The sequence below is a fragment of the Netta rufina genome (genome assembly GCF_964035555.1).
Source record: "Netta rufina genome assembly, chromosome: 4".
NCBI classification, from domain to species: domain Eukaryota; kingdom Metazoa; phylum Chordata; class Aves; order Anseriformes; family Anatidae; genus Netta; species Netta rufina.
The window spans coordinates 9,730,704-9,755,516 of NC_140127.1; the positions used below are offsets into that span (position 1 = coordinate 9,730,704).

General features: G+C 38.7%; 1 protein-coding gene across 1 annotated transcript in view; it reads right to left on the reverse strand.

The window, feature by feature from the left end:
• LOC311208973 (uncharacterized protein) overlaps window positions 1-24,813 on the reverse strand; it is a gene marked incomplete at its 5' end in the record, with an annotated part of 42,430 nt that overhangs the window by 8,737 nt on the left and 8,880 nt on the right. Inside the window, 2 exons of the mRNA XM_084286023.1 lie at window positions 18,138-18,211; window positions 19,266-19,450. Coding sequence (XP_084142149.1) covers window positions 18,138-18,211; window positions 19,266-19,450 — 259 coding nt within the window. The remainder of the gene's footprint in view (window positions 1-18,137; window positions 18,212-19,265; window positions 19,451-24,813) is intronic.

Below are 24,813 nucleotides of genomic sequence, written 5' to 3' on the forward strand. Positions count from 1 at the left end.
CCCCAGAGACACCTGACCTCAGTAAAGACTAATTCTTTTCACTTCATGGCATTTCAAAAATGCTATTTCAGAACTGCATTAAATACAGTGCTGAAGAGGCTGCTAGTGGAAAGAAAATAAATAATAATAATAATTAATAAATGTTCCCAATGTTCTCAACTGCTTCCCTCTGTTGCAAAGAGACATTTGACTCTGTGATACCATCAGCTCTCTTTCAACATGCATTTGTATATCAAGGCCACAAATGTTAAAGTATGCTTGACTCCATTACGAGCTAATAAGAGCAGTTTCTTGTCAGACAAAAATTCTGTAGCTGTCCTTATCCAACAAGTTTGTCACAAGATAACCCATCCAGTTGCTTTTTCTTGTTTGCTTTCCCCCAGAAGTGAGTTAAAATAGGAAAATTTTCTCCAAGGACAGAACCTCCTCTATTTTATTTTTTTTTTTTGCTTTTATAGCATTTGTCTGGCAAATGCCACAAGGTTAATGGACAAAACGAAACTGTCCATTTCTAAGCAAACAAAAACTTCTCATTTTATAAGCCATAAGTCTCTTGTATATGCCATTGAATCAGCATTCATTTGAAAACACATTCAACATGCAAATTTCTTTAACAAACATATTTACTCTAATGAGGTGACTCCTGGGTCCCAGCAACACTCAGTCTTTCAGAATTTATGTTTTAAGAGAACTTTGTGGCTCAGGTTCACTCACCACATTTCCCATTTCTGTGATACCAATAATGATACCATTCTTTCAGTAATGCATCTTTTTTTTTTTTTCCTAATATTTCAATCCAAAGAAGTGTAAAGTACTAGCGTCACCACCCTGTTTGCTAAACAATTTTGGAAATTAAGTAAGCAACAGAAATATTTTTGTTTAATATAAGATACTCATATGAGCAAAACAACAACAAGAAAAGCAAAAACATTAACATTTGTTTCCAGAGTTATGCTGACTGTAAGATGAGAACTATGTGGGCAGAGGACAGAGGGCATCTTCCTTTAGAGAAGCAGACACTTATTTTCATTTCTCTTCTACATTGTCTCTGGAGATGCTTTGTATTTTCAACAGGAGGAGAACTCAAAAAACAAAGGGGCTCAAACAGGTTTAGGGCAACTCATACACCTTCTGAGATGAAGAAGATATTTAATCTGAAACTGTTTCTTCCATTCCTCTCTGAATACTGCAGAAGAAACAGTGAAAAAGCAGCTCCTGGAGCAGCTCGTAGCCCTTTAAGGAGCAAGCTTGGGGGAGTGCAGCCCTCTGCCCCTGCTCACAGCAGATGCCTGAGCAGAGCAAACACTGACCTAACCTGATACCCTCCTGCTGCCATACAAGCACCTTTCTAGATCAAAGCCCTTTCAGTTCTGTACTGATCAAACAATACAAGCCCTTATGTACAACAAAGTGCTCTCCTCACGCCGTGTCAGCACAAGCTAATTTAACAGATTCATTAAGACGGGGCTGACACCGAAGAGGTTCTCTCCACTCCAGGTAGGATTGGGTTTCTGGCCATCTGCACTGCAATGATAGGCTTGGTTAGTTATGAAATGGAAAGCAAGCATGCTAGCGACAGGAGGGGAAGGAATTTTTACAACATCTGCTACGTTTAGCTCTCCACAGTTTACAGTTCTGACATATTGAGGTTAGCCATTCAAGACAGCGTGCAGGAACCCAGATGGATGGGAAACAGTGCAGGAGTGCATCTATGGGGTTTCGTTCCCAGAAGTCCCCAGACAGCTGTGGCCGTGCCCTGTACAATGTCTCCTAGGTGTTCCATTAGCGGGCCTGCTCCCCACGCACACGTGGCCAGGGGAGCACTTTCTAAATGCGATTTTACGTTTAATCAGGCTGTAGTTTAAACATGTCAAGCTGACGCTGCGGCTTAATGATACCAGCGACTTAAAAGCTGCCCCAAAGCATGTGGAAAGAAAAAAAAAAAAAAAAAAGAAAAGAGAGAGCGAGAGAAAAAAAAAAAAAAAACAAAAAAACACCTGCTATGTAAAATACACTAAAACGTGATATTCAGAACTTGGACTTATTCCTAGTCTCTGCATATTTTTGTGATCAAAACAATAGCTTCCAGTAAGAAAAGTTATTTATTTGCTTCATTTAGTTGAAAAGGAATTAAAGATTGGAGTGAGGGGGCCACATGCCCACCATCATGATTGGAATAAGCCAGGGCAGAAAATGCTAGGAAGATGGCTACAGATGACTTCATTCCTCATTGTGCATTAACAACAACAACAAAACCCCCCAAGAACTCTATGCCAACTGACTCTTTGTAAACTAGTCCAATTTTAAAGGTGGCACTCAAAAAACATGTTCCTCCCACCTGATGCTTTGGGACAACCTAACTAGCAACAGTTACCTATGAATGCGGTTTCATCCCAACCTACTTTCAAATGCTAAGTGCTTTGGACCAAATTTCTGACATCACCATCTAAGACCATGTGAACCAAACCCGCAGATGGAGGCAAATAGTAGTAGCTTTTTTTTTTTTTTTTTTTTTTTTTTTCCTTTTTGAGAGATTGTGATGTACTTACATCAGTATTTACAGACTGTTATGTCCCAAAGGATCACCAGGTACATAAATTTGGTAGCAACATCTAACATCTGGGTCCCACATGTAGCAATGATATAGGGTCAAATTGGAAAGAAAAGTAAATAATGTACAAGGAATATAAGGATAATTTCACTATTATTCTACTTGTAACTAAATATAACTTTATCAGTATGGTCACGATGCATTATCATGGCAATAATCTAGCTTCTCATGTGGCTTTGATTATGACAGCAAGCCAGAACTGAAATTTGGTGGTGGAGAGATCAAAAGGATTTCCACATCTGCTGAGTAGGTCGATCACTTTTTTAGTTATTGTCTTCTCATTTGGAAATGATGTGATATATAATTTCTGTATAGGAGATGTTCAAGGGAAGCACCATTCCTAATTTTCCCCTCGTGCCTTTAAATTAATTAAGATCTATGAAAAAGTGACAAAACCAAATCATCATTCACAGGTATACCAGAGATATGTTCTCAATGGAGATACAGGGAAAACACATTTGCACTTGAAAGGGAGAGCAAACTCTGCACTGTGGTACTCAGTGAGACTGCCTGAGAACCAGAAGTCTTCATCAGGATGTCTCAGAAGTTTGCCAGACTGACACAGCAAGTAGATCATGGGAAATTTAGTTTGCCTCCAACTCTGACACTTTGAGACACAGAAACAAAAGATTACGTAATGAAGCTTTGAAAAAAAAAAATGAAATCTTCATGCCATCACTGTATCAATAATTAAAGATATATTAAAAAGTTATAAGACGCCTCTAAGAAATTGTTTTGGCTTAACTAACCATGGTTATTCTATGCCTTAGTGTAAAGTAACCAACTCCACAATGCATTCTGGCTTCAAAGCAGTTGTACAGTGCAATGTCACTTAATCCTCCTCCTACCTTTTCATAGGTAACACTACCAGTAAGGGCATGAACTGTAATTATGCTAAAGCTTGAACTTGAAATGGCAATGCAAGCTTTCAAATCCACTGAATAATGTGAACATTAGGCATATTTGGCATTGATAATCACATGTCATCTCATACTCAAATGAAACAATGCTTGCTTTTAATAATTTAGATGGCATTTAACATGTGAAGAAATTTAAGGATTTACACGTTAACAGCAGTTGAAAGACAGACAACAGTATCAGTTACTACTCAGGAAGAGTTGTCACTTACAGTAGGTGACAATGGTTTAAGTACTACCAAGTAGGGCTGCCCCTTTCTCCTATGTGGCCACTAAGGAGCAAAGGTTGCTCCACAGACCGCTACACTTGCCTACTTACAGGGCTGAAGCTCATCTCTTCAATGGTGATGAAAGCAGGGAACAGCAGCAAGTGCTTTAAGGCCTGACTGAAGAGGTTAGCTGCTCAAGGAGAGATCTGTGCTGTGCGACGCCATGGCACAGAGCACCAACAAACCCTGCTGAAGCACAGGTCTTTTAAGAGGCACCAAGCTACGTTTCTTGCATGAAAGATGCAGCATAGTTTGAACTGCTATGATGTCAGTATTTACTAGATGAACTCAAAGTTCTCCAGCACCCAGAGAACAAAAAAGTCAGCGTACTAAAGACAGACATGATGATTATATAGGCCAAACTGTTCAATGAATCAGACAAATCTCATCCAAAAAGTGTATAGGCCTTTTTGAAATTAATCTTTCATTTTGCGGTGAAGAACAAAATCTGGATTAGAGAGCAGGTATATCTACATTCAGAATTTATACTTTCTTCTGTTGCTTCAAGGAGATTCAGATCATATATTTTTATTTCCTTGACATATATGATGGAAATAGGAAAAGACCGACAAAACATCACAGATGAGTTAGCAAAGAGTCTTCTAAGATTACCCTGCTGTTAACTGAACTGGTAGTGAACTATCAGAATGGAAATCTAATGGAAGTCAACAGGGTGGACTCAATTCATCCCTAGAAAGCAAGTGATTAGACTTAGTTGAATTTTCTGATGTAGAATTCAAGCCAGGGTTCAAGAGGCTCTAGAGGGCATGGTGGAAAGCTTGATTTTCTGTTATACTGAGTGAAATTTATCTATTTCATAGAGCTCACTTTCCTAATCAAACAAGTTTCTTTCTTTAACTATGGCAAAACATTGCGCAGGCTCTCCTATCTTGTGCACTGAAAACATGGGACAGATGAATAAAAAGAAATATTACAGGGCATTACTTTGCCCCTGCAGCTCAACAGCACAGATAATTGAACAACCATGAAGATGACGACATCTTAGAAGTATACATCTCTTCCAGAAAAAAAAAAAAGAAAAAAAAAATCTATTTTAGAGAAAAAATAAAATGTAAGGTAGATGAAAATTGGGAATGATTTGCACATTAACACAAAAAGCGATTATAGCTCCCTGGTTGAGACAATCATGACTAATTGTCAAAAATCACTGACTGAACAATGCAGCCCAGATTAATTTCTTCCTCTGTAAGAAATTCCGGCTAAAGACAGATATCTTAGGGGACTCGGTGGAATTATTTATCTCAATTGGCATACTTGGTTTTGTGTATTCTCTGGATTAATCCTTTCCATCTGTATTATATATAAATCAAGTACACAAACTACCCAGTTGCCAAAGAGACCACCAAGGAATTTGAGAAGTAACAGTAGAAAATTATTATTAATCCATTCTCAGCAATGGTTAGACCCATATTCCTTGGTTTTCTTATATGGATGGAACTCGCTATTTTTACTCCTCTTATTTAGAAAGTCTGGTTTATAAATTGACATTTGCGACAAGTTAGCCTTTATTTGATTTCCTGTACATTGTTTTCCAACTTTCTCATCTTCCAAATTTTATAGGAATGTGTGTGCAAGTGAGAACTAACTTGCTTAGTTTTCTTTTGTTTTATTTTTGCTCTACTCCACCCAGCCTTCAGGTTCTCTGTAAAACAGTTTGTGAGGCTCTGACTGTTAGGAGTTTGCCACGTTTTCCTCCTTCATTTCCCTCATTCTCAGATTTGCTAGATAATCCATATATAAAAACAGTGTTCTCTGTTACTGAAATGGAGCCTTAAAACACTTGCGACCTCAGGAATCAAAACCTGTGAAAGCAAAACAAAGCTCAGCTGTCTGAGAGCCTGTGGGATGAATAGATACAAACCTAATGACTTGATTACACTGTGCACACATGGGAGTACGCTTTCCCGCTGGAATATGCTCTGCCCTCTGAACCAATGTGTCTTGCTCTGTTAGCTGAGGTGGTGTCGCAAACTTTTGACTCGGGGCAGTTGTTCCAGATGGTTTAATACTGTTTGATGTCCATCCACTGGCAGGAGCTGGGGAAGGAATGCCAAAAGCATTTAGAAGACCATCTTTCAGTACCAAGTAAATTATTTTGAAATACGAGCAACAGGCAACATTTTTCTAACAGCCTTGTCCAGCTTGGCATATACCTGCCTACTTAAAGCAACAAATTAAAAAGTGCTTATTTTCTCCTCCTCCCCCACCAAGTAAGACTGTCCTACCTACTTTACAAAATGTCTGCAGAATAACACAGCACATTTTTGGCTAACTTGTAAAAAAGCAGTGGACAAATTTCAACATATTAAAGAAGTTATGTGAAAGAATGCACAACCTGTGAAGGCATTATTTTGCTTTAGATACAAAAAGTGGCGCCAAGAATATCAGTGTATGAACAGAGACATAAGAATATGACATACCTACTCAAAACATTTTACAGTGAGTAAAATAAATAGATCGTATGTCACTACCAACATATTAAACAAGAATATGAATCCAATACAACATGCACAGGAACTTAAAATACAGTACTGTATAATGAAAACATATTTCTAAATCAAACTTATACACTAGACTAGATCACTAAACACTGCCAATCTGAAGCACCCCAATGGCTGTGTTCGCATCCGTTTAGAAAAATTATGGCTCTGATGTAAAAGCCTGACGTTTCCAGAAGTGTGTATATCCGTAGACTTCCATTTGCATTCTGGTTTTAAGGTCATATATATAAGCTTTTAAGGAGTAAGAAAAATGCATTTACAAAAATGAAACGCACAGATGATACTTGTTGCCAAGGGTAATGAAGAAACAAACACTCCTCTGCTTTTCTTTCTCCTATTGATACATGTACCTTGGTAACGTACAAGCCACAACAGCACAAGTTTATGGGAGTAGTTACTCCTGTCAAGTGGAGAATTCTTTTTCTTTATCAAGCAAGCTACATAAAAAAAGAAAAAAATCTAAAAAAAAAAAAAAAAAAGAAATAAAATAAAAATAGCCTTTTGTTTGCAACTACAGGCAAGCAAAAACATGTCTGCTTACTCTGTGTCCTGTCTTTATAGCAGCCATACTAAACCTCGTAAATCAACAAGTGAAATTAAGACCTGAGTGGAAGCTCAGGAGGGAACAACCAAGCAACAACAGAGATGTCTGACAGTGTGGGACAATGCTCCTGTTGCAATGATGAATCTCTCCAACACATGGTTGGGGTAGCTGCATGTAGCTTTCCCAATACTTTTTAATGGAAAATTAGTTTGTAGAGCTGTTAGTCTTAGTTGTTAGTGCTATTCACCCTTCCATCACCTTTCATATCTTCCAGGGAAAAGATGAAAAATTGTTTCCCATTATTTTCTTAATGTAATGCTGATCAACCTTTCCCTTACCAAAAGGTGCAAATATCTTTCTAGTAAAACACTATACCTCCTTGCTCAAATGGACACGGCATACTAATTCACAGAAAAGATAAATGACAGCAAATACAAAGAACATTCAACAGAAATGACAATTTCTTACTATTTAAAGAAAATAGCCACACACTACACAATTTAATCAAACCAATCCAGTGAACTTTAATAATAATAATAATAAACTAAAAAGCCTCTCCTGCATATTGGTGCACTAAGGTGACACAGCTGGAGAAGAAATCCTTTTCAACACCAATACTTTTATAATCTAATCATGCTTGTTAGCTTGATGTTAATCCACTGGCATTAGTAGGCACAATACCTACTTTTGCTTATTTTTTCCTCTGTATGAAGATGCAATGTAGTTGAATTTTCTCAAAATAAGTGATTTCAAGACTGACATATTTTTGGATCCCCTTCAGTATATGAAGTAGCAAAAAGCATACCTAATGACCATTATTTTTATTATTATTTTTTTAATATTAAGACATATTGCTTCTCTATTACATGTAATAAAGCAGTGTGTAACATCTTGAAAAATGACATCTTGATTATAGAGACATTCAGCATTGCTAAGTAGAAAGTATTCAGAAATGTGCACCTCAAAAGCACTTGATCTTGAACAAGTCACTCTGCTACTGTAGTTCATTTTAGATTATAAATGCCTGCTAAACTGAAAACATAGGAAGAGATAAAACTGGAAAAGGTGGCAGAAAGCCTTTGAAGACATGAACAAAAGTGGTTTTGATTAATAGCACTTTCCTTCTCTATCACCACCAATGGCTTTCTGATTTTCAGGTCCCATTTCATGCAAAGACAAAAACACACTAAAACCAAATCTGTTTGAAGACTGTTTTCTCCATTAATCAAACTGCAGCACAGTTTCTAGTGTATTGCTCATTTGTGTTTATCTGCTGAATCCCAAAGCCCATTCAAACACATCAGCTAGCTCTTGTTTGCACTGGGGGAAAAAAAAAAAAAAAAAAAAAAAAAAAAAAAAAAAAACACCTCCTACTTGCTTAAAGAAAGAAAAAGTACAACTACCACGATCACCCCTATTTCTTTGATCTCATTACAACATTCATTAGTGCTGTGCTGTGTTCATGTACAACGCTTTTCTGAATGCTGCCCAACTTTAAAATCACTACTGCCCAGGATAGGATCTCCCTCCAAAAACCCTCTCTCAGAGCTGTTGGACAAATTGGACCATAATTTCTGAGTTACTCAAAGCACAAAAAGAGGAGAGGAGAAGATGATTGTTCATCAGATTGAGAAATAATGTCAGTCTACTGCTGACCCTATGATAAAACAAAAATTCTCTTTTAAGCAAACCATACTATAAAACACACTGATTAATACCATGTTAAGGCTGTGGCCTAAGCAAAAACAAGCTGGCTATTTACAATTGAGGACCAGTGAAAGCAGATGGATCTACTCTACCTCCACTGAAATGGGTGAAATCATGTTCAATGCACAGACCTTCGGCAGATGCAAGACTCCCCAAGGGATCACAGCCATAATGCAAGTGTCAAATACTCTGGGGAATGAGAAATAACCTGTAACCTTCAGATACCTCTGCATTTCCAGAATATTTTTGGATACTGGACAAAACCTAAGTTTTAAAAGGCTTTTTGACTGTCATTTGTAAATTTATTTGCTACTTTGGTAGGAACAATATCTAATTGATCACTGCAGATGCCATCATCAGCTGAGAACTAGGATAGAAAAGGTTTCTTCCTGTTTAAGAATCCTTGAAAATCAAGATCTTAAGGCATTTTATTATTATCTCTCTTCTTCCATCTTTTGAGGCCAGCGTAAAGCCAGGAAGCTCCCTCTTCATATTCACAGATTGTACCTGCAGTGCCCTCTCAAAGGGTAATTTTCTCCTTTCTAATATTCACATTAAAACCTTGTTGGTCTTGCAGAGTATTATCCCCCTCAATTCCTGCTCTGAAGTGGGCTCAAGTTTCTTTCACTTTAGATTCCTGATCCAGAAGAAGAGTCGGTCTGCTTCCTTTGCCTCAGATTCATACTCTAAGTTCTTTTTTTTAAGAAAATACACCAGTAATGTACACTAATAGCTATTTCACCATGTTTACTGTACTGGTTTCTCTGTAAACTTCCTACAGTTGTTTTTTGAGATTTTTTTTCAACGTATATCAGTCTTCTTTTCACACACTTGATTTGCCTCAGTCTTCCTGATTCCCATCTGAACACCTACCTGCAGACAGTTTTAACACCTACTTGTATCTTTCCATAGGCCAGATGTATGCCTGTAACACTCCCCTAATCTTAGCAAAGGTTTGTAACTCCCACTGTAACCCAACTTTTTATTGGTGGTGGGTGAGTTCTCATTTTTGTTGTTTTTTGTTTGTAAGCAAGCAACTATTAATGATGTAAAAGAAATCTATATGAATTGACAATTTTTCTTTTTTTCTTTTTTTTTTTTTTTTGTCAATGTTCTACCTCATGTGGCTGAAGAATTTCAAATATTAGGCATGTTTTCTCTTTCAGCATGAAAGCTGATATTTCTTGACTAGCCCTTCCAGTTTACAAGTTAGTCAATACTCGCATTAGGCAAGATTTCACAGAATACTGACACTACTTGAGTTCCTGCATTTATTTATTTTTTTTCCCCCATTCCCTTGGAAACCTTTCAGATAGAATTAGGTTCTAAGTTCTGTTTTACTGTGGGAGCAGCCTAATTTATTTATTTATTTATTTATTAACCTCTAGTTTCTTTAACAGATTCTCTAGCCTTGAAACACAGCTGCATGATTTAAACAAAAACATCAGACCCTGCAAATTTATGGAACTAGAAGCTTTCAGCAGGACACACAAGTAATAACAAGGAGGGTACAAATTCTTACACTCAATCTAAGCCTCAAAACCCCTCAACTCTGGCCATCAGTTTGAGCCCTCCTGCGGTTTGTGCTTTATACTTTGCTTTTTACATTCTCCCTTTGGTGTCAAGCATGGGGATGGGTTGCTGTTAATGGACACTTTTTTTTTGAAGCAATTCAGACTGCAGAATTGTTGCAGGGGAAAGAGGTGTCGGGAAGGAGGCAGCTATGCATCCAAATCCCTTAAAAAATGAATAGATTAAAAAAACATACCAGCACACATGAAAGGAAAAATTTATGACTTTGGATCTTTCAGCAGCTCTGTTCTCACAGAGCTGGTACCTGAGGTCTGGCAAAGTGCACGCACATTTGTAATATCAAAAGATGACCTAGCAGGGAGGGGAAGGAAAACAACTCCAGCTGCTTCACAACATCTCACCACAGATTTTCTGGCCACCGCCTTTGTCGAATGCAGTGGGACAGAGCACAGGAACTTGTGCAGGTTCTCTGAATTATCAGCTCTATAAATAAATACATTATAATCAATAAATAATTTATAAAAATTATAAACATCGTTAAGAGTTATTCCACACTGAGTGGTGGAGAGGTTCAGGTTCTCTGCAAGTCACAGAAAAGATCCCTGTGGCTGAATTTTGGAGTTTTGCAGGCTTTCACCTTTACTCTCTTTAGTTAAACCTTTTAAAGCACCATTGATTTTTACCTGTGCATTGTCATAGCTGGCTTTTTTAAAATAGAAAACATTCTGTACCTGAGTATTAACTTTCTACTTTATTAGGTTTAAGTTTAGCAAACCCTCAGTGTTTGCTTTTACTGAACTCCTTGGTATGGCTAGTTTAATATTTAACAAAGTTTTAGGCAAGGTAACGAACTGGCTTTTTCTTTTAAAAAATCCCAGTGTGACTTTGCCCTTGTTGCACTAACAATAGGCTGTTCCATTGCTGAACACATGGATAACTACAAACATTAGGGAAAGATTTTTAAGACAAAGGGAGAAAGGCGGATACACAGTGGTGCCAAAGTCACTTTGACAGAGGTTCTCCGGTGCATAGCAACAATACAACAGCCTGAACTGTTTAACGCTCACTTAAACATAACATCAGGCTTCATGTAATATCTATAAATAACAATGCTACTTAAACTGGTGGGAGTGCCAGAACTTCATTTTAAAGTGCTCTAACCCGATGATTTATACACTGCTATCAAACTACTGTATTATAAATGGAAAATACAAAGGTTCATATGTCCAATTTTCTGACTTCTCTTAATATATCTGTACAGTAAGAAATCTTCCAGTTCCTTTCCTCCAACCCAAACAGATGGCCGGATGAAGCAACGTGTCTGAAAAGCTCGGCTGTCAGCTCGTTGCATTAGCCGTGTATAACACTCTATCCACTCCCGGACCCGCGTGAAATCGCTCAAGTTAAATGGAGAAAACTACAGGACTAGCAAGACAGAGGGGGGAAGAAAAAGAGAAATGCTACATTCAGCAGATCTCATTTGGTTGCTGCACAGTCTTGGAAGCGTCGTCAAAGCTGAAACCCCACCACTGATTAAAAGCAGAACAGGAAGGATTAAACCATTATCATTTCTCTAAATGCCAGCAAAGGCTGGTATGCGCCCGTGGAAAATCACAACAGGTGCAAGTGCGGCCCGATTTCAACAACCTCTGCAACCTAGGGGCCAGTTCCTGTGCTAGCGACCAGCCTTTCAACTGCAAAGGCTCCGACAAAATTAGCTGTAAAGGATCTTTAATTAAAACGAGTATGGTGGTTTTGGCTGGCTCGGCCTGTTGCCTTGTGATTTGTTACATCACATACCGTCACAAATTTGGCACAAGTGGCATAGCTGTTACCAAAAATGTGCCTTGAGGAGAAAGAGAAAAGGTGACTTCCTCACTTCCCTGCACAACAGGGTTTTATTTCTCTGGAATGATAGCTCAGAGGCCCATTTGGTGCCTTTCTGCAGATAACATTTTGCTTCTCTCACTCTGAGTTCCTGTTTTGAATTTGACAGCTTGACTACACCCGAGGATAGCATGACTGTCCGGTCTCACTGACACACGTATTATCTGCCTTTTTCACAGAGCCGATGTTTAAGGTTGCATAGTGATAGGAATGTATTTACCAGAGCAATATTGACTTTTCATTTGTTGTACAAATATTAGGCAAAATTCTTGGATGACCTACGCTTGTACATCCTACCAGAGCACATCACTCTTCTGAGCTAGCATCCTCAGTGATGCAGGCTGCAAATTAAAGGGAAGTTATCTGGTCAATCAGTCCATGGCAATATATTAGATACTTTTTAAGAAATCAAAGGCAACAAGCATCTAATCTTGAAAGCTGGTGAGTGTGAAATAATCAGAGACAAATAGTCCCCTCACCTCTTTAAAAGACTAGAGAAAAGAACATGCCTCTGTCTGATTTATGTCTAAATTCATTTGAATGCACTAAAGTTTGATGCAATACCACATGAATTTAGCAACATCAAACCCCAGGAAAATTGCCACAGACCCGATTTTTTAGGTGAGTTTCTGTTCAGCAGATCCTGCAGCGTGGCGCAGCAGGCCATTCTGCTTCCAACAAGCATGAGGTACATGTCTGTGTAATTACTATGACCCACCCCTTCTTAAATATAAACATCCAAGTTTTAAAAACATATGCTAGTTTCCACCATGTCTGCAGGAGTTACAATTTCACACTGCCATCAAATTAAGGTAGACATTTATAAATTACTCTGGTTTCACAATGGGTTTTGCTTGGCTAAGTCCAAGTTCACATTACTTAACTTGTAAGAATAAATTCTTGTGGTTTGCTGTCACATGACAATATAATCATTTAGATTAGGTGAAAAATTAATAAGAATAACAGTCCATACACCAGAATCAGGAAGCTTTTATGTTTTGACCTGTCAATCATATCACTTTTATGGGCAAGGCGTTCTCCTTTTATGAACGGCAACTGCAAGGGTCAAACATTAACAAACTTTTTCTGAAAAAAAAAAAAAAAATAGTGGAAATGTCTACATTTTGGGACTATTTCTAGCTTACCACAGTATAAGGATTTGCCTCAACTTGAAGGATTACTCCAGTTTCTTCCCCAAATTTACACCATTGTCCTCAGTGGGCATGTAGCTCCTTTAACCCCTAATAATTAATTCCTGCTTTTAATTTCCTGTTCTGTGAAGGAAACTATGTTGGATGAGATGGCCCTAGGGACAAAGAGCAGAACTTCATGAACAAGGTGATGGTGCCTTTCCCATGCAAAGCGGATGGGCCATCAACTTAACTCACCCCATCAGGGTGGCCTGTAACCTCCACAGAAGTGTGTGCGTGTGTGCGTGTTTGTGTGTGTGTGTGCAAGCTTGTGCACTGGGGGAATAACAAATGAAACACAGAAAAACAAAGGTAGCAAAATTTTACAGTCAATTCCTGTATGGATCTCGAGCAAGCCTTTACTGGAAGTATAAGCATTTTGCCATAGCACTGTACATCTCAGTGCCCTCTCCCTCTCCTCCCTAGCTCTGTGCTGTTTGACTTTATGGCCAAACTCCTGAGGCTGACATGGTCTGTTTTTTGACACATTTCCCTTAGCAAACTTTTGCAGACTAAGTCACAAGGAAGGAGACGATGACTTAATCTGTCAGTATATGTAGGACAGGATACCAAATCACACCTAGGACCAGGTTTGTATTTTCTTCTGTTTTTAGAGTTCTGATATTATCAAGGGAGTGGGAAATAGGAAAAAAAAATAAAAAATGCAGCAAGACAGCACACTAAGGATAACTCCAGAGATGGTAAATGCAAATCTACCAAACACATGAAAACAACTGCAAGGGAACAGCAGAATTTTACAAACAAGGTTGCCTGGGGAGCAATTTTTCTGTGCTTACAGCTAGCTTCCAAGTGTGTTCCCCCTGCTGAAGGGAGCATGTGCTTAACACATGTGCTGGCTCAGGATTAGGCAACTGACAGTTGTGGGTATTGTAGAATATGCTGACATGCCTGACCAGCTCTACTGGAAGGGGATTATGTATCCCAGTTGTATCAGGCTGACAGAGACCCTGGGAATAAGGAAGTTGGCATACGTGGTAACAGGTCACCTAACACCATGAGCTTTGGGCACTTCTATTGCAAACCCTTCCCATCCCATCCTCATGCTCTGCTGCCAAGCCCCGGAGGAGGGAGGCCAGTGTTTATGGCCTCCTCTCTAAGCAGTGTGCTGGCTCGCCTGGCCTCCAGCTATACCAGCTGTGGGCTGCGGTCCCATTGGACCCCACCAGCAAAGCAGGGCTTTGCCCACACGGGTCAGCACTGTGCCAGCAGCTCCACCTCCAACAACAGCGTTTGGAGCATGCCAGGAAAGAGGAGGCAATCTTGCACAAGAAATGCACTCCTAAAGTCCTGACTGCTCCTGCCCATCACAGATCCTGCTGCACTTTCTGCGAGAACAGTTCGTCTCCTGGCTGAACTCCAGTTTGGGTAACTGCATTTATTGGATAATTGTGCTTTCTTAAATTGTCCCAGCAGTTTCAATTTGACACGGTGCTATTCACTTCCTTTCAAGATGCCGTAGAGTGTTACAGCGTGCTGACAAGCAGCTGTTACGTCTCGCTGAAGAAGTGACTGCATGGTCTTGGTGGGTGAAAGCAATGCCTGTGCATGCATCACGTGCTTGCACATGGCACCAAGACTGTAAAATGCTTTGGGGATGAACAGTGCTACCTAAGTGTACGGCAATAGTTAGCTGTGAAATTGTAAAGTAACTTGATGTGATGTAGCTGGGATACTGGCGGGCATTTTTATTTATTTATTTTTTATTTTGTAGATTGAATATAATCATGTTAAAAAGCTTCTCCCTCTGGTGGGTGAACAGAACGTCATAGCTCAACAGAGCATCGTAACTCAAGAACAAAATGAGGGCTATTATAAATCCTAGCCAATGCATTTAACACACAGCAGCAGCCACAATTTGACTTATTGCAACAACTGAAAAAAAATAACAATACAGACAAGAGAAGCCCGTGGCAAACATGTTCTTTTCAAACCGCTGCCTACATGCACTCGACCACTTCATCGTGTATATGCTCCACCTGCCACAGATGTTCAACTCTTTGAGCACCCAATTTGCCAAAGATGAGACTCTGTTTGACAAGCCAGCTTTTATCCTGCTGATCCAGCCTCCCCATGAGCATACAAGAGTGGGGCAGCCATCCCTCATTTCCTTTGCCAAACCACTGAGGAATCCTGTAATATCAGGATTGTATTCCAGAAAGGGATGTTATATTATGTTACCTTCACGCTGGGTAACTAATGCTGCAATTTGCTGGAAGGTAGGTAACGGGAATCCTCAAGAAATAATAATAATAATAGGATCCTGCCTAAGTGCCTAAACGAACACCTTTTCCAGATGCTTTCAAAAAAAAAAACAAAAAAAAAAAACTTCTCGAATACTTAATACCATTTGGCAGAGAATTCACACACAGCACAGCACTTCAGGTTGTTCACAGAAAAAAAATTGCAATTTTTCTCCTCAAGGAGGTGACAGGTTTTGAGAAGGACAACATGGAGCATGAACTAAATGAACTAAAAGACGCCTTCTGACCAAATGACTTTTCTGTGTAGTTGGACATCTTAATAAACAAAATCACTTGTAATATTCACACCATGCCATAAAACAGCTGCCTACAGCTTCCCCAGACACAAACAAAATGTTGTGATATATCTGCTTTGCCATGGAAACGACTTGGTCTTATACAGAGCAATCATTAAAAGAGTGAGTGCTATTAGAGCTACAAAACCATACTCTGAAGAAGTTTCTGTTATTAACAGCACACTGATAAACATATACACATTTGCATAACATTATGCCTCCCTTCTAATTATTTCCAAGGCTGGGTTTCAACTACAATATCAATCAGGCTCAGAGGGAGGTGTTTTTGTTTGTTTAAAATTCTGTCAGACCCATGACCTGTGAGGCCAAATTTTGTTTGGCCTGCGAAGTGCTGGCAATTTTGCTTTGAAGGATACTTCATGCTCCCAGACTGCAAACAAACAGCAGAATTAGTGACTGAAAACCAAATATGCCCTGAAACGGTTATAGTCTTTCTTCAACATCTGACTAATTTTACCAAAACACTCCACTATTTAAAAAGTTTTACCTGTCAGACTGTTGGGTTCAGCCTTATTAAGTGAGCTTTGGTACACAAAAAGCTTGGGTATTTTTATTTTTGTAAAATGCCTGAGAAAAATGATCAGTCCCTGCTGTAATGCCTCTGTAACCGTGCTTAGGCCTCTCCTGCCTGCCAGTTTTGCGATACTGACTTCTTGAATGACTTGGGTAATATATGCCACATAAAGCTGTGGGTGAGCTTATGGCAGGTTTAAGGGGCCAGCTTACAGTGAAACCTGTATAACCTCTGGAAAAGCCTCAGACACCTCAGCAGCTGTCACAATTTCAATTGATTCCTGAAATGCTGCTTTTTACCTAAAAAGTCAGGCTAGCAGGTGGCTAGCTATGTCACTTCTTCATTCATGGGCAGACTGCTGTGATATGAAGGTGCCTCAGATTGATGAAGCTGGATCATTTAAAAGATGGACAAAAACCAAGGGTATTTTGACATCTCCCACTTGTCCATTATTCCTCACCATTTCAGAAAGGAGCCGCACAAATGGGGAAGAAGCACAGACTGGCTGCCCATTTTAGGAAACAGGTTTTCAATGTCTCTTCCTACTACAGTTTTATTTCTGGCTCCCTCAATATTTCTGAAGGGGGTGATGTTTTTCCTTCTTTGGAAGTAAACTTGAGGCAAGCTATTCCCAGGTCTCCTAGCACGTGACATCCCAGGACCCTACGACAGAAAGACAGCACAGAACTGACATCCTCAGGACCTCTACTGTAATAAAACACCTTGAACAGGGATGCAAGAAACACTACATATTTCTCTACTTTTGTCTAAAAAGGTGCTAGTTACCCAACACCATGCTTTGTCAGTCTCCCCCTTGTGCCTACTGCCATGGGGAGCAACACTGCTCAGATTTAGCTCACATCTGGGCTTCAAGTGATCTAGCTACAGGTTCTGATGTGGCAGCCTCATACCTTCATTTCAGACTGCATGATCTTAACACATACACCTTGGGGGTTGCGCTGTAGAAAGTGCAAACACTTAAAAATAGAATTCCCTTCTCATTCAGTATGTATATGTGGAAAACCTGCAAAATCCTGAAAATGATGGAAAAAAGCAAGGGCCAGATTCAAGTCCTAGTAACTAACAGTGGCATTGTAGACTTTGCAATTCTGGCAGTTTCTACATTATAAAATTATTTTAAATATGCTCAAATAGCTCACTTTAACTTTTCATCATTTTTTTTTAAGCTATTCTATAACATAACTAAATTTGTCTGTCTGGCTTTCCCCCTTTGTCATCTACTTTGAACCTCTAAGGTGAAATGAGAAATTTTTGAATTATCCAGTGCAGGGGCACAGATTTCCATAGAACCATGGAATCGAGTGTAACTTAATCCATCTTTATAAATCTTTCTCTGTCATGTGGCAGTCATCACCCCCCAAAATAATTATTTGACTTGCATTAATGGTAAAACACAGTAGTAGGATTTAGCTATGAAACACCTACCAACATATTGTAAATTGGTGAAGTACTACTGAAACTCCAAGCTGACAGGTGTTTTCTGTGCAAGTGAAATAAATTAATCACTTTGGGGGGGGGACAATCAGCCACCTCTTAAAACAAAGGATTACTTTTTTCCCCACAATGTTTGCCTTAAGTACACATGGCCAAAATATAACTTTAAAAACAGGTTTTGTTTTTTTCTTTCCCAATGGCAGGTAACTCAAAGTAGGAAAACAAGAATTGGCCTGTCTTTACCTAGCCCTTAAGAATATACTCGATGTTTGATAGCTATGTATAGAAATGACAGCGTATTGCCATCTTGAGGCTCGGTAGCAGTACTGCAGGTCCAAAACAAAATGCGTTCCTTACCAGTATCAACAGTAATCTAATGGTATGTGCAAAAGACCCCATTAAAAACATACAACGGTAACACTGTATGTTTTATCTTTATTTTTATGCCAGGTCCTCTGCAGTTCCTTTGCTGGATTGTATATATCTGAAAGAGGGAAAACCTTTAAGAGTAAAACTCAAAAAATGCATTTTTAGCATCTTATCTCCTTATAAGGAGAATCAAAAATATTCACCTCATTATTACCAGAAAATCTGCAGTTAAAATTTAATTAGTAATAAAGATTTCCTAGACCCTTTAAAATTAATATTCAAGTTTAGTTCAGTGCCAAGACAGATTCAATTTAAGAGACAAGTTACATTAAGAGACTATCTAAAATTACTGCTTGAAATATTATGAAAATGTAGATACACAATTACACATATTGCATTTCTTAATATGTATATAGTTCTAAGATAGGAGCTTCTGGAAAGAAAACAATATTATTTCCAGTCATAAGACGTTTTAGCGTTGGTATAAAGGGATAAGAATCACCAAACTATATTCCAAGGTAGCAGCTATGTAAATTGTCCTTGTAAGAAATCAACTGCTGTAAATAAAGACGTTTAGATGTAGAGCTTAGGGAAATGGTTTAGTGGGGACTGTTAGCATTAGGTCAGAGGTTGGACTCGATGACCTTGAGGTCTCTTCCAACCTAGAAAATTCTGTGATTCTGTGATTCATGTCTCTGAACTGTGCAACACTGGCATCCTCCACAGATAAAGCCTACCAATGCCAAATACGTTGCTACTCTCATGTTTTAGTCTCTTATTTATTTATTTTAAGCTTCTACTTCAGAAGAGATCACTTGGAAAACATCTCTGTTGATTCAGACTCCCTGAAATCATAGAGAACATGCTCTGTTGGATTAACAGTAACATGGGAAACTGTATTTGTATATATTTGACTGTTATGCATGATTTTTAATAGAAGGTCATTGACATTGGATTTTGCCTGTTTGTGAAACAAACAGATTACAGAATGCTACTAGTCTACCAAAATTTTTATGCTGTTTTTCTTCTTTTCTAACCAAACTGCCTTGTACTCAATACACACCAATAATCATCTGAAGGCTGCACTTGTTACACCCATGGTCAAACAAATATTACTGAGCTCTCCGAAGACCTTTAAACAAACAAGAAAAAGCCTCACTGCAAGTTACCTGTTTGGTTTGCAGGCTGCCAGCCCGAGTACTTAGTAGTGCTTGGGGGCCCTGTTGGCTTGAGGGCTGCAGCAGACGTGGTGTTGTTGGGAGAAGGTCTAGTGTCTGGGCTTTCATAGCTGGCAGGCATGCTCCTCACCGAAGTGGCCGTGTAAGCAGCAGGTTGGGTAGGCTCCATGGAGTCACTGTTCCGAAACAAGGGGGATACAAATCAAATACATTTCTTGCTAGAATGTGAGCTCACTGTGAATGTGTTTGTGAAATGGTGGTGTGACTTCCATCTGCTTTGGTGCAACAGAGCAGCATTCACTGTCATCATCGATGTTCTGATGATCACCCCAAGCCAACTCCGTGCAAAGCATGGAAGAAAAAAGACTGGGCACAAGTCCTTGAGAATATGTGTGGAAAGCCTGCCAAAAGTTACATCCTGGTGAAAGATCCTCTCTCTTGTGTATTGACCTCAGAAAATGAATATTCAGAAGATGAAACAGTAGTGATTCCAGATACATTTTTAAGATGTTTCTCTAAGAAAAGGGCACATGGGTAATTTCTTCCAAAACCCAATAAAGACAACTAAATCCCTTTAAAATTTAAAAAGTTAGGTGCTGGCATGATGCAGATTAAAACATAATCCTTACTTCAAATTAAATACAATAGCACTTTTTTTTTTTTAACTTTTTTTTTTTTTTTCCAAAATTTTTTCTTTTTCTTGGAGATTAGGGCAAATACTCATTCAGTCAGATTACTGGTAGATCCCCATAAAGATCATCAGTCTAAAAGTGGCTTAAATGCAGTTTTCCTCTGTGCACCAAGGGTTTTAAAAAAGCTATAGTTTCTTTATTCATTAAACAATGTACTCAATATTTTATATTGCCTCTTTGGAGCAGTTTACAGCTGCTTTTGTATTTTAAGGGTTAACATAACTCCATCAGCTATTTAAAAAGACACATGATGAAAATGGCACTTAAGGTTCACATAGAGTGTAAGTAGCCACTATTTACTTAATAAATTTTCACTCCTTATTCCTCAAGACTGTTCAAGAATCAGAAAGTTATAACTACACGATTTTTATGCCACGTAATAGTATCCATACAATGGGTATTTGTCTTCGGGAAGCTGAAAACAAATATTTTCATTAAAAATTTTCAGAGTAGAGGAGTAATTGCTACTGAAGGTCATTTGCAAACGAAACAGTAAATAAACTCAATAGCATTGCAAAATAAAATCAAAACAATTCCAAATACATAGTTTGTGTAATCTGGAAATTCATCAGCTGATGCATTAGAATCCTTGTACTCTTTTCTGTCGAAGAATAACAAAATTTCAGCACATATATTGTATGTATTTCACTGGGGTGATTCAAAGAATAGAATATAGATTATGCCACTTTCGTAAAGCAAAAATCCTTAGTTATTTTTACTTTACACTTATTGCAAATTAACAGCAGTGCCTTGACCATGCTGGATGGAAGCACTTGGACATATAATGAGGCCAAAACACAAGTTCACAACCTTGATTTCTGCCTCTAGATTCGCAGGGTTAGCAATTGATGTATTTAGTATGTTTAGCTGGATAAGGCAAAGATTCACAGTTTACAGAGTATATCTGAACACTCAGTAACAGCTACTGCAATTAAAGGCTTTTTCTAACAGAGGTAGCTGTCACTAAGTGATATTCTGATTGATTTGCTGTATGCAGCATTCACAAGTACAGTGAAGCACCAAGTGAGACCTTGCATTCTGTTACATTTGAACGTTAAAGATTTTCAGAGACATTTGTACAGTGCAAATGGAGGCATTTAAGGCACACATTATGCTCCTTAAAAGCTTAGAATACAAGTCTTCCTAACAACAGATTTTGAGGCAGCAGAGAGATACTGCATAAAAATGCCTTTGCAGAAAGAAAGAAAAAGGATAGGAAGACATCATCTGACATTAAGTAGCAGCTCAGTGGTTCATAAGGACAAGGTAGTTAAGGACTGGCTTCCAGTATGAAAAAAGCATGTGCCTCCAACTTCAGTGTCACAAAAATATCCTTTTAAATAGTTGAGTACATCTGAGACACAAACCATTAAACTTGCTCCAGGCCAGAACCCCTTTACAACTTTGAGATTTCCACAAAATACAGTCTTTTTCTGTTAAAAAAAAAAAAAAAAAAAAAAAAAAAAAAAAAAGATTCCTTCTCCATCTAAAAGACTCACCACCACTTGTCAAATCGTTTTTCAAGCCCAGCCCCTATTTTACTGCCTTCTTCTGAAACCACAAAGAAGAAAATCCTGCTGAACCACTAGCTGCCTTTACACAGACAAGGCTACTTACTGAGCAAAAAGGGATTCTAGACAGGCAAAACTCTCTCATAAGGTCAGTGATCTCCATCCACTGGACTTCATATCAATTTATAGCTGTTGTTAATCTGGCTCAAAAACACAAATATCAACTTGCCAAGCATAGCCACCAAAGGCTGGAACTCTACCTTAAAGCATCACTTCCTGAAGAATACCACATAGAAAACAGCTGAACTCAGCTTAAGCATGCAGCTGGTGAACGGCAGCTTTTGAGGCTCCTCAACTACAACTATTTTGGAGGAAAGACAGGAGATGCAAATCATCTTTGCTTCACCTGCAAATCTGGAGATGAAGCAAAATTTCCATCCTGACCTCCCTCAAGATGGAAATTTTGCTTCATCTCCAGATTTGCAGTTTTACATGTATAGGAGGGGAAGCAGATGCTGCCTTGTGCCTACAAGGCTAGTTGTAACACTGACTTTTATCTTCACCATCACCACTTCCATGGCTGAATGCTGAGGCTTGTGAATGGCATGTTAGTCAAGTTCCTGAACCAACAGATTTCTGGAGACATTTAGGTTTTCACTTAGAAAACAAAAAGACTGAAAAGAGGAATCGCAAAGACTCCAGCCTAAAAGACAGTGATAACCACAGGTTGAAACCCCCTGTGATTTGTGACCACCTAAGATGGATTATGTACTATCCTAAAGACCAGCTTCACAAGGGAAAAGCTTGAAGCCATGATTTTTTGAAAGAGGGCATCATGCTGGCCTCACACCAAAACTTCTGACAGGTCTTGGACACCCTTTGCACTCTGTGCCTTATTATTTTTTTTTTTTTTCAAGTAAGAGTTGAATAAACTTAAGCCTGCACTACAGCCAGTTAATTTAACAGGCAAGATGCTTGGCACATCTCTCCAGTGTAACATTGCCCACCAACAGTGGGCTGCAGGGAATAGTGCACACGCTGTGTTTTCTGAATTACAGCTCCTAATCAAACAGTTGCCTGCAAACACAATATGGCATTCTCCTTAGAGAGAAAGATATATACATCCTTGTCTCAATTTCAAAGAACCCTGGAGATATTCCACCTTTTATATGCTAAACTTATTCAAAATTCATGCTTCAAAATTAATTCCTAAACGTTTTACTTCATCTCCATCTATGCTGGGAAATGATCAAACTTTCAACTATTGTTTTTAATTGTTCTATGTCTTTCAAAAACAAACAGATCTTCCAAGAAGAGACTCTACAAACCCCAAAATTAGCCCTGCTACTGTTTTGTAGCGCACTAAGATGTTGTACAGTGATGACCCAGACTGTTGTTCTTACTGTTAAATCTTTGTTCTCATACCAGGCAGAAAAAAAAAATGTTTCATGAGGCCAACCAAAAGACTGATGCTCTTGTATGATTTTTTTTTAAGTTAAGCTGAGCTTCACATTGTAAACAAAAACATGTTTTCCTCGTTTATTACAAAAAAACTTTGACAATATTTCTAAGGTTACTTAAGATTTTTTAAGTAAGTGCAAGCCTAAAAAGATTAGAGAATAACCTTGATTCTTTCCTGAGAGAATACATGGTTTAAAGAGAAAAAAAAATGCAGAAATTCAAGAAAATTAATAGATTAAGGAAGAGAACTACAGTGTATTTTTCAGTGTTGTCATTATAAGACTGAAGAAGGAATGATAAACTGATAAACCTTATGTATTTACCAAGCTCCACATAAGTAGGTTTCTCAGACTGTCCAAGTGACACTCAGAAGTCAGGTTCAGGTTAAGTACATTCTGATGTCAGAACACCTGTGCTGTTGATAATGCCAAGCTTACCTCCTAGCTCTAGTTTTAACCTTTTAACTCTGTTCTGTAACTCTTAAATAATTCTCCTCCACCTGATGAATACTTACAGAAAATAAATAAATAAAGTTTTCCATGATGAAAGTTAATGTACATTATCACTGCAAATGATGTTCTAAACTTAGGGTAGAAAACTACTTGGGTCCCTCTTCAAAATACAAATGATATATGTTCTTACAAGTAACCAAGACAGTCACTTTCATTTTAAGAAAGATGATATTGCTTAGCAGATGTCAAAAAAAACTCTCCTGTCAAGCTTTGGGCAAGGGTTTTCAGCCCTGCAAGAAGGAACAGTGAAACACAAGCCCAGCTGATTTCAAGCCCTGTGACCAGAAAATCCAAGATGTGTTTAATTATTAAGTTATAGAAAGATGAAACAAATAATTGTTGGAAGTGGTTTGCAAGGGAAACAGAAAAATCAACCAAAGAAAACTGGCAAACAACAACATTTATGGAAAAGAAAGAACTTTCTGGGGCTCAGTCTGAGAGCTGGGGACACATACCAGAATCCAGTGCCAGCACAAACTTACCCAGAGCTCACAACAAGCTCCTCAGATTTAGCTCTTCCTAACCAACAGGAACACTATGCGAACAGGCAACATCTAATAAAAACTGAGTAATTCCTGACTCTTTCTCCTCATCTTCCTCCCCAGATACCAAACACTGCATTACATGCTATTACTTGGTTGAAGGACTGGGAGATAAAGACATTTGCCAGCTGTTAGTCCCTGTCAGGACATGGTACTAAGAGCCTCTTGGATGCTACAGAAGGGTGATAGGTGAGGAGCCTGTGCAGAAGGAAGCAGGTCCAGGTCACACGTGAAAGGAGCACCAGTTTCTCAGGGACCACTCCTGGATATCTGCACCTATGCCATGCCTGCTTCTTTCCCAAAATCATGTGCACTGACACTAGGCTGAGCATACTTCAGAGGCATTCCAAGAAATCAGCAGCGGAAAACCCTCTTGGATGCAAAGGTTTTGAAACCCTCTCCTCTCTCTCCCCAGAAGTCAGAGAGAAGAAAAACACATGGTTTGGGGTTATAGAGGCCTAAACCTCCGCCCATCCTTCCATGGAAACTCCTGTACAGAGCATTCCAGCAGAAATACGTGCTTTAAAAAAGATAACTGTCTCATGCTGTTATTAGCCGAAGGAGAAGCTATGGTCCTAGCTGATAATGAAATACAGCTTGCTGTCCTGTAACATCTAACACTGCTGAAATGGTAACAAGGGACAAATCTCAGACTTTCCTAAGCAGGCTCTAGAGGCTTGGCAGGATTTTCTCCAACGCAAGTCCAAGATACCAGGGTATCCATCTGTAAATATCATCATCCAAACCCCAATGGGTACTAGCAGCTCAGTTTGGTACATAAACATTTTCCTAATAGTTCTCTGGATTACAAAAGATATTTT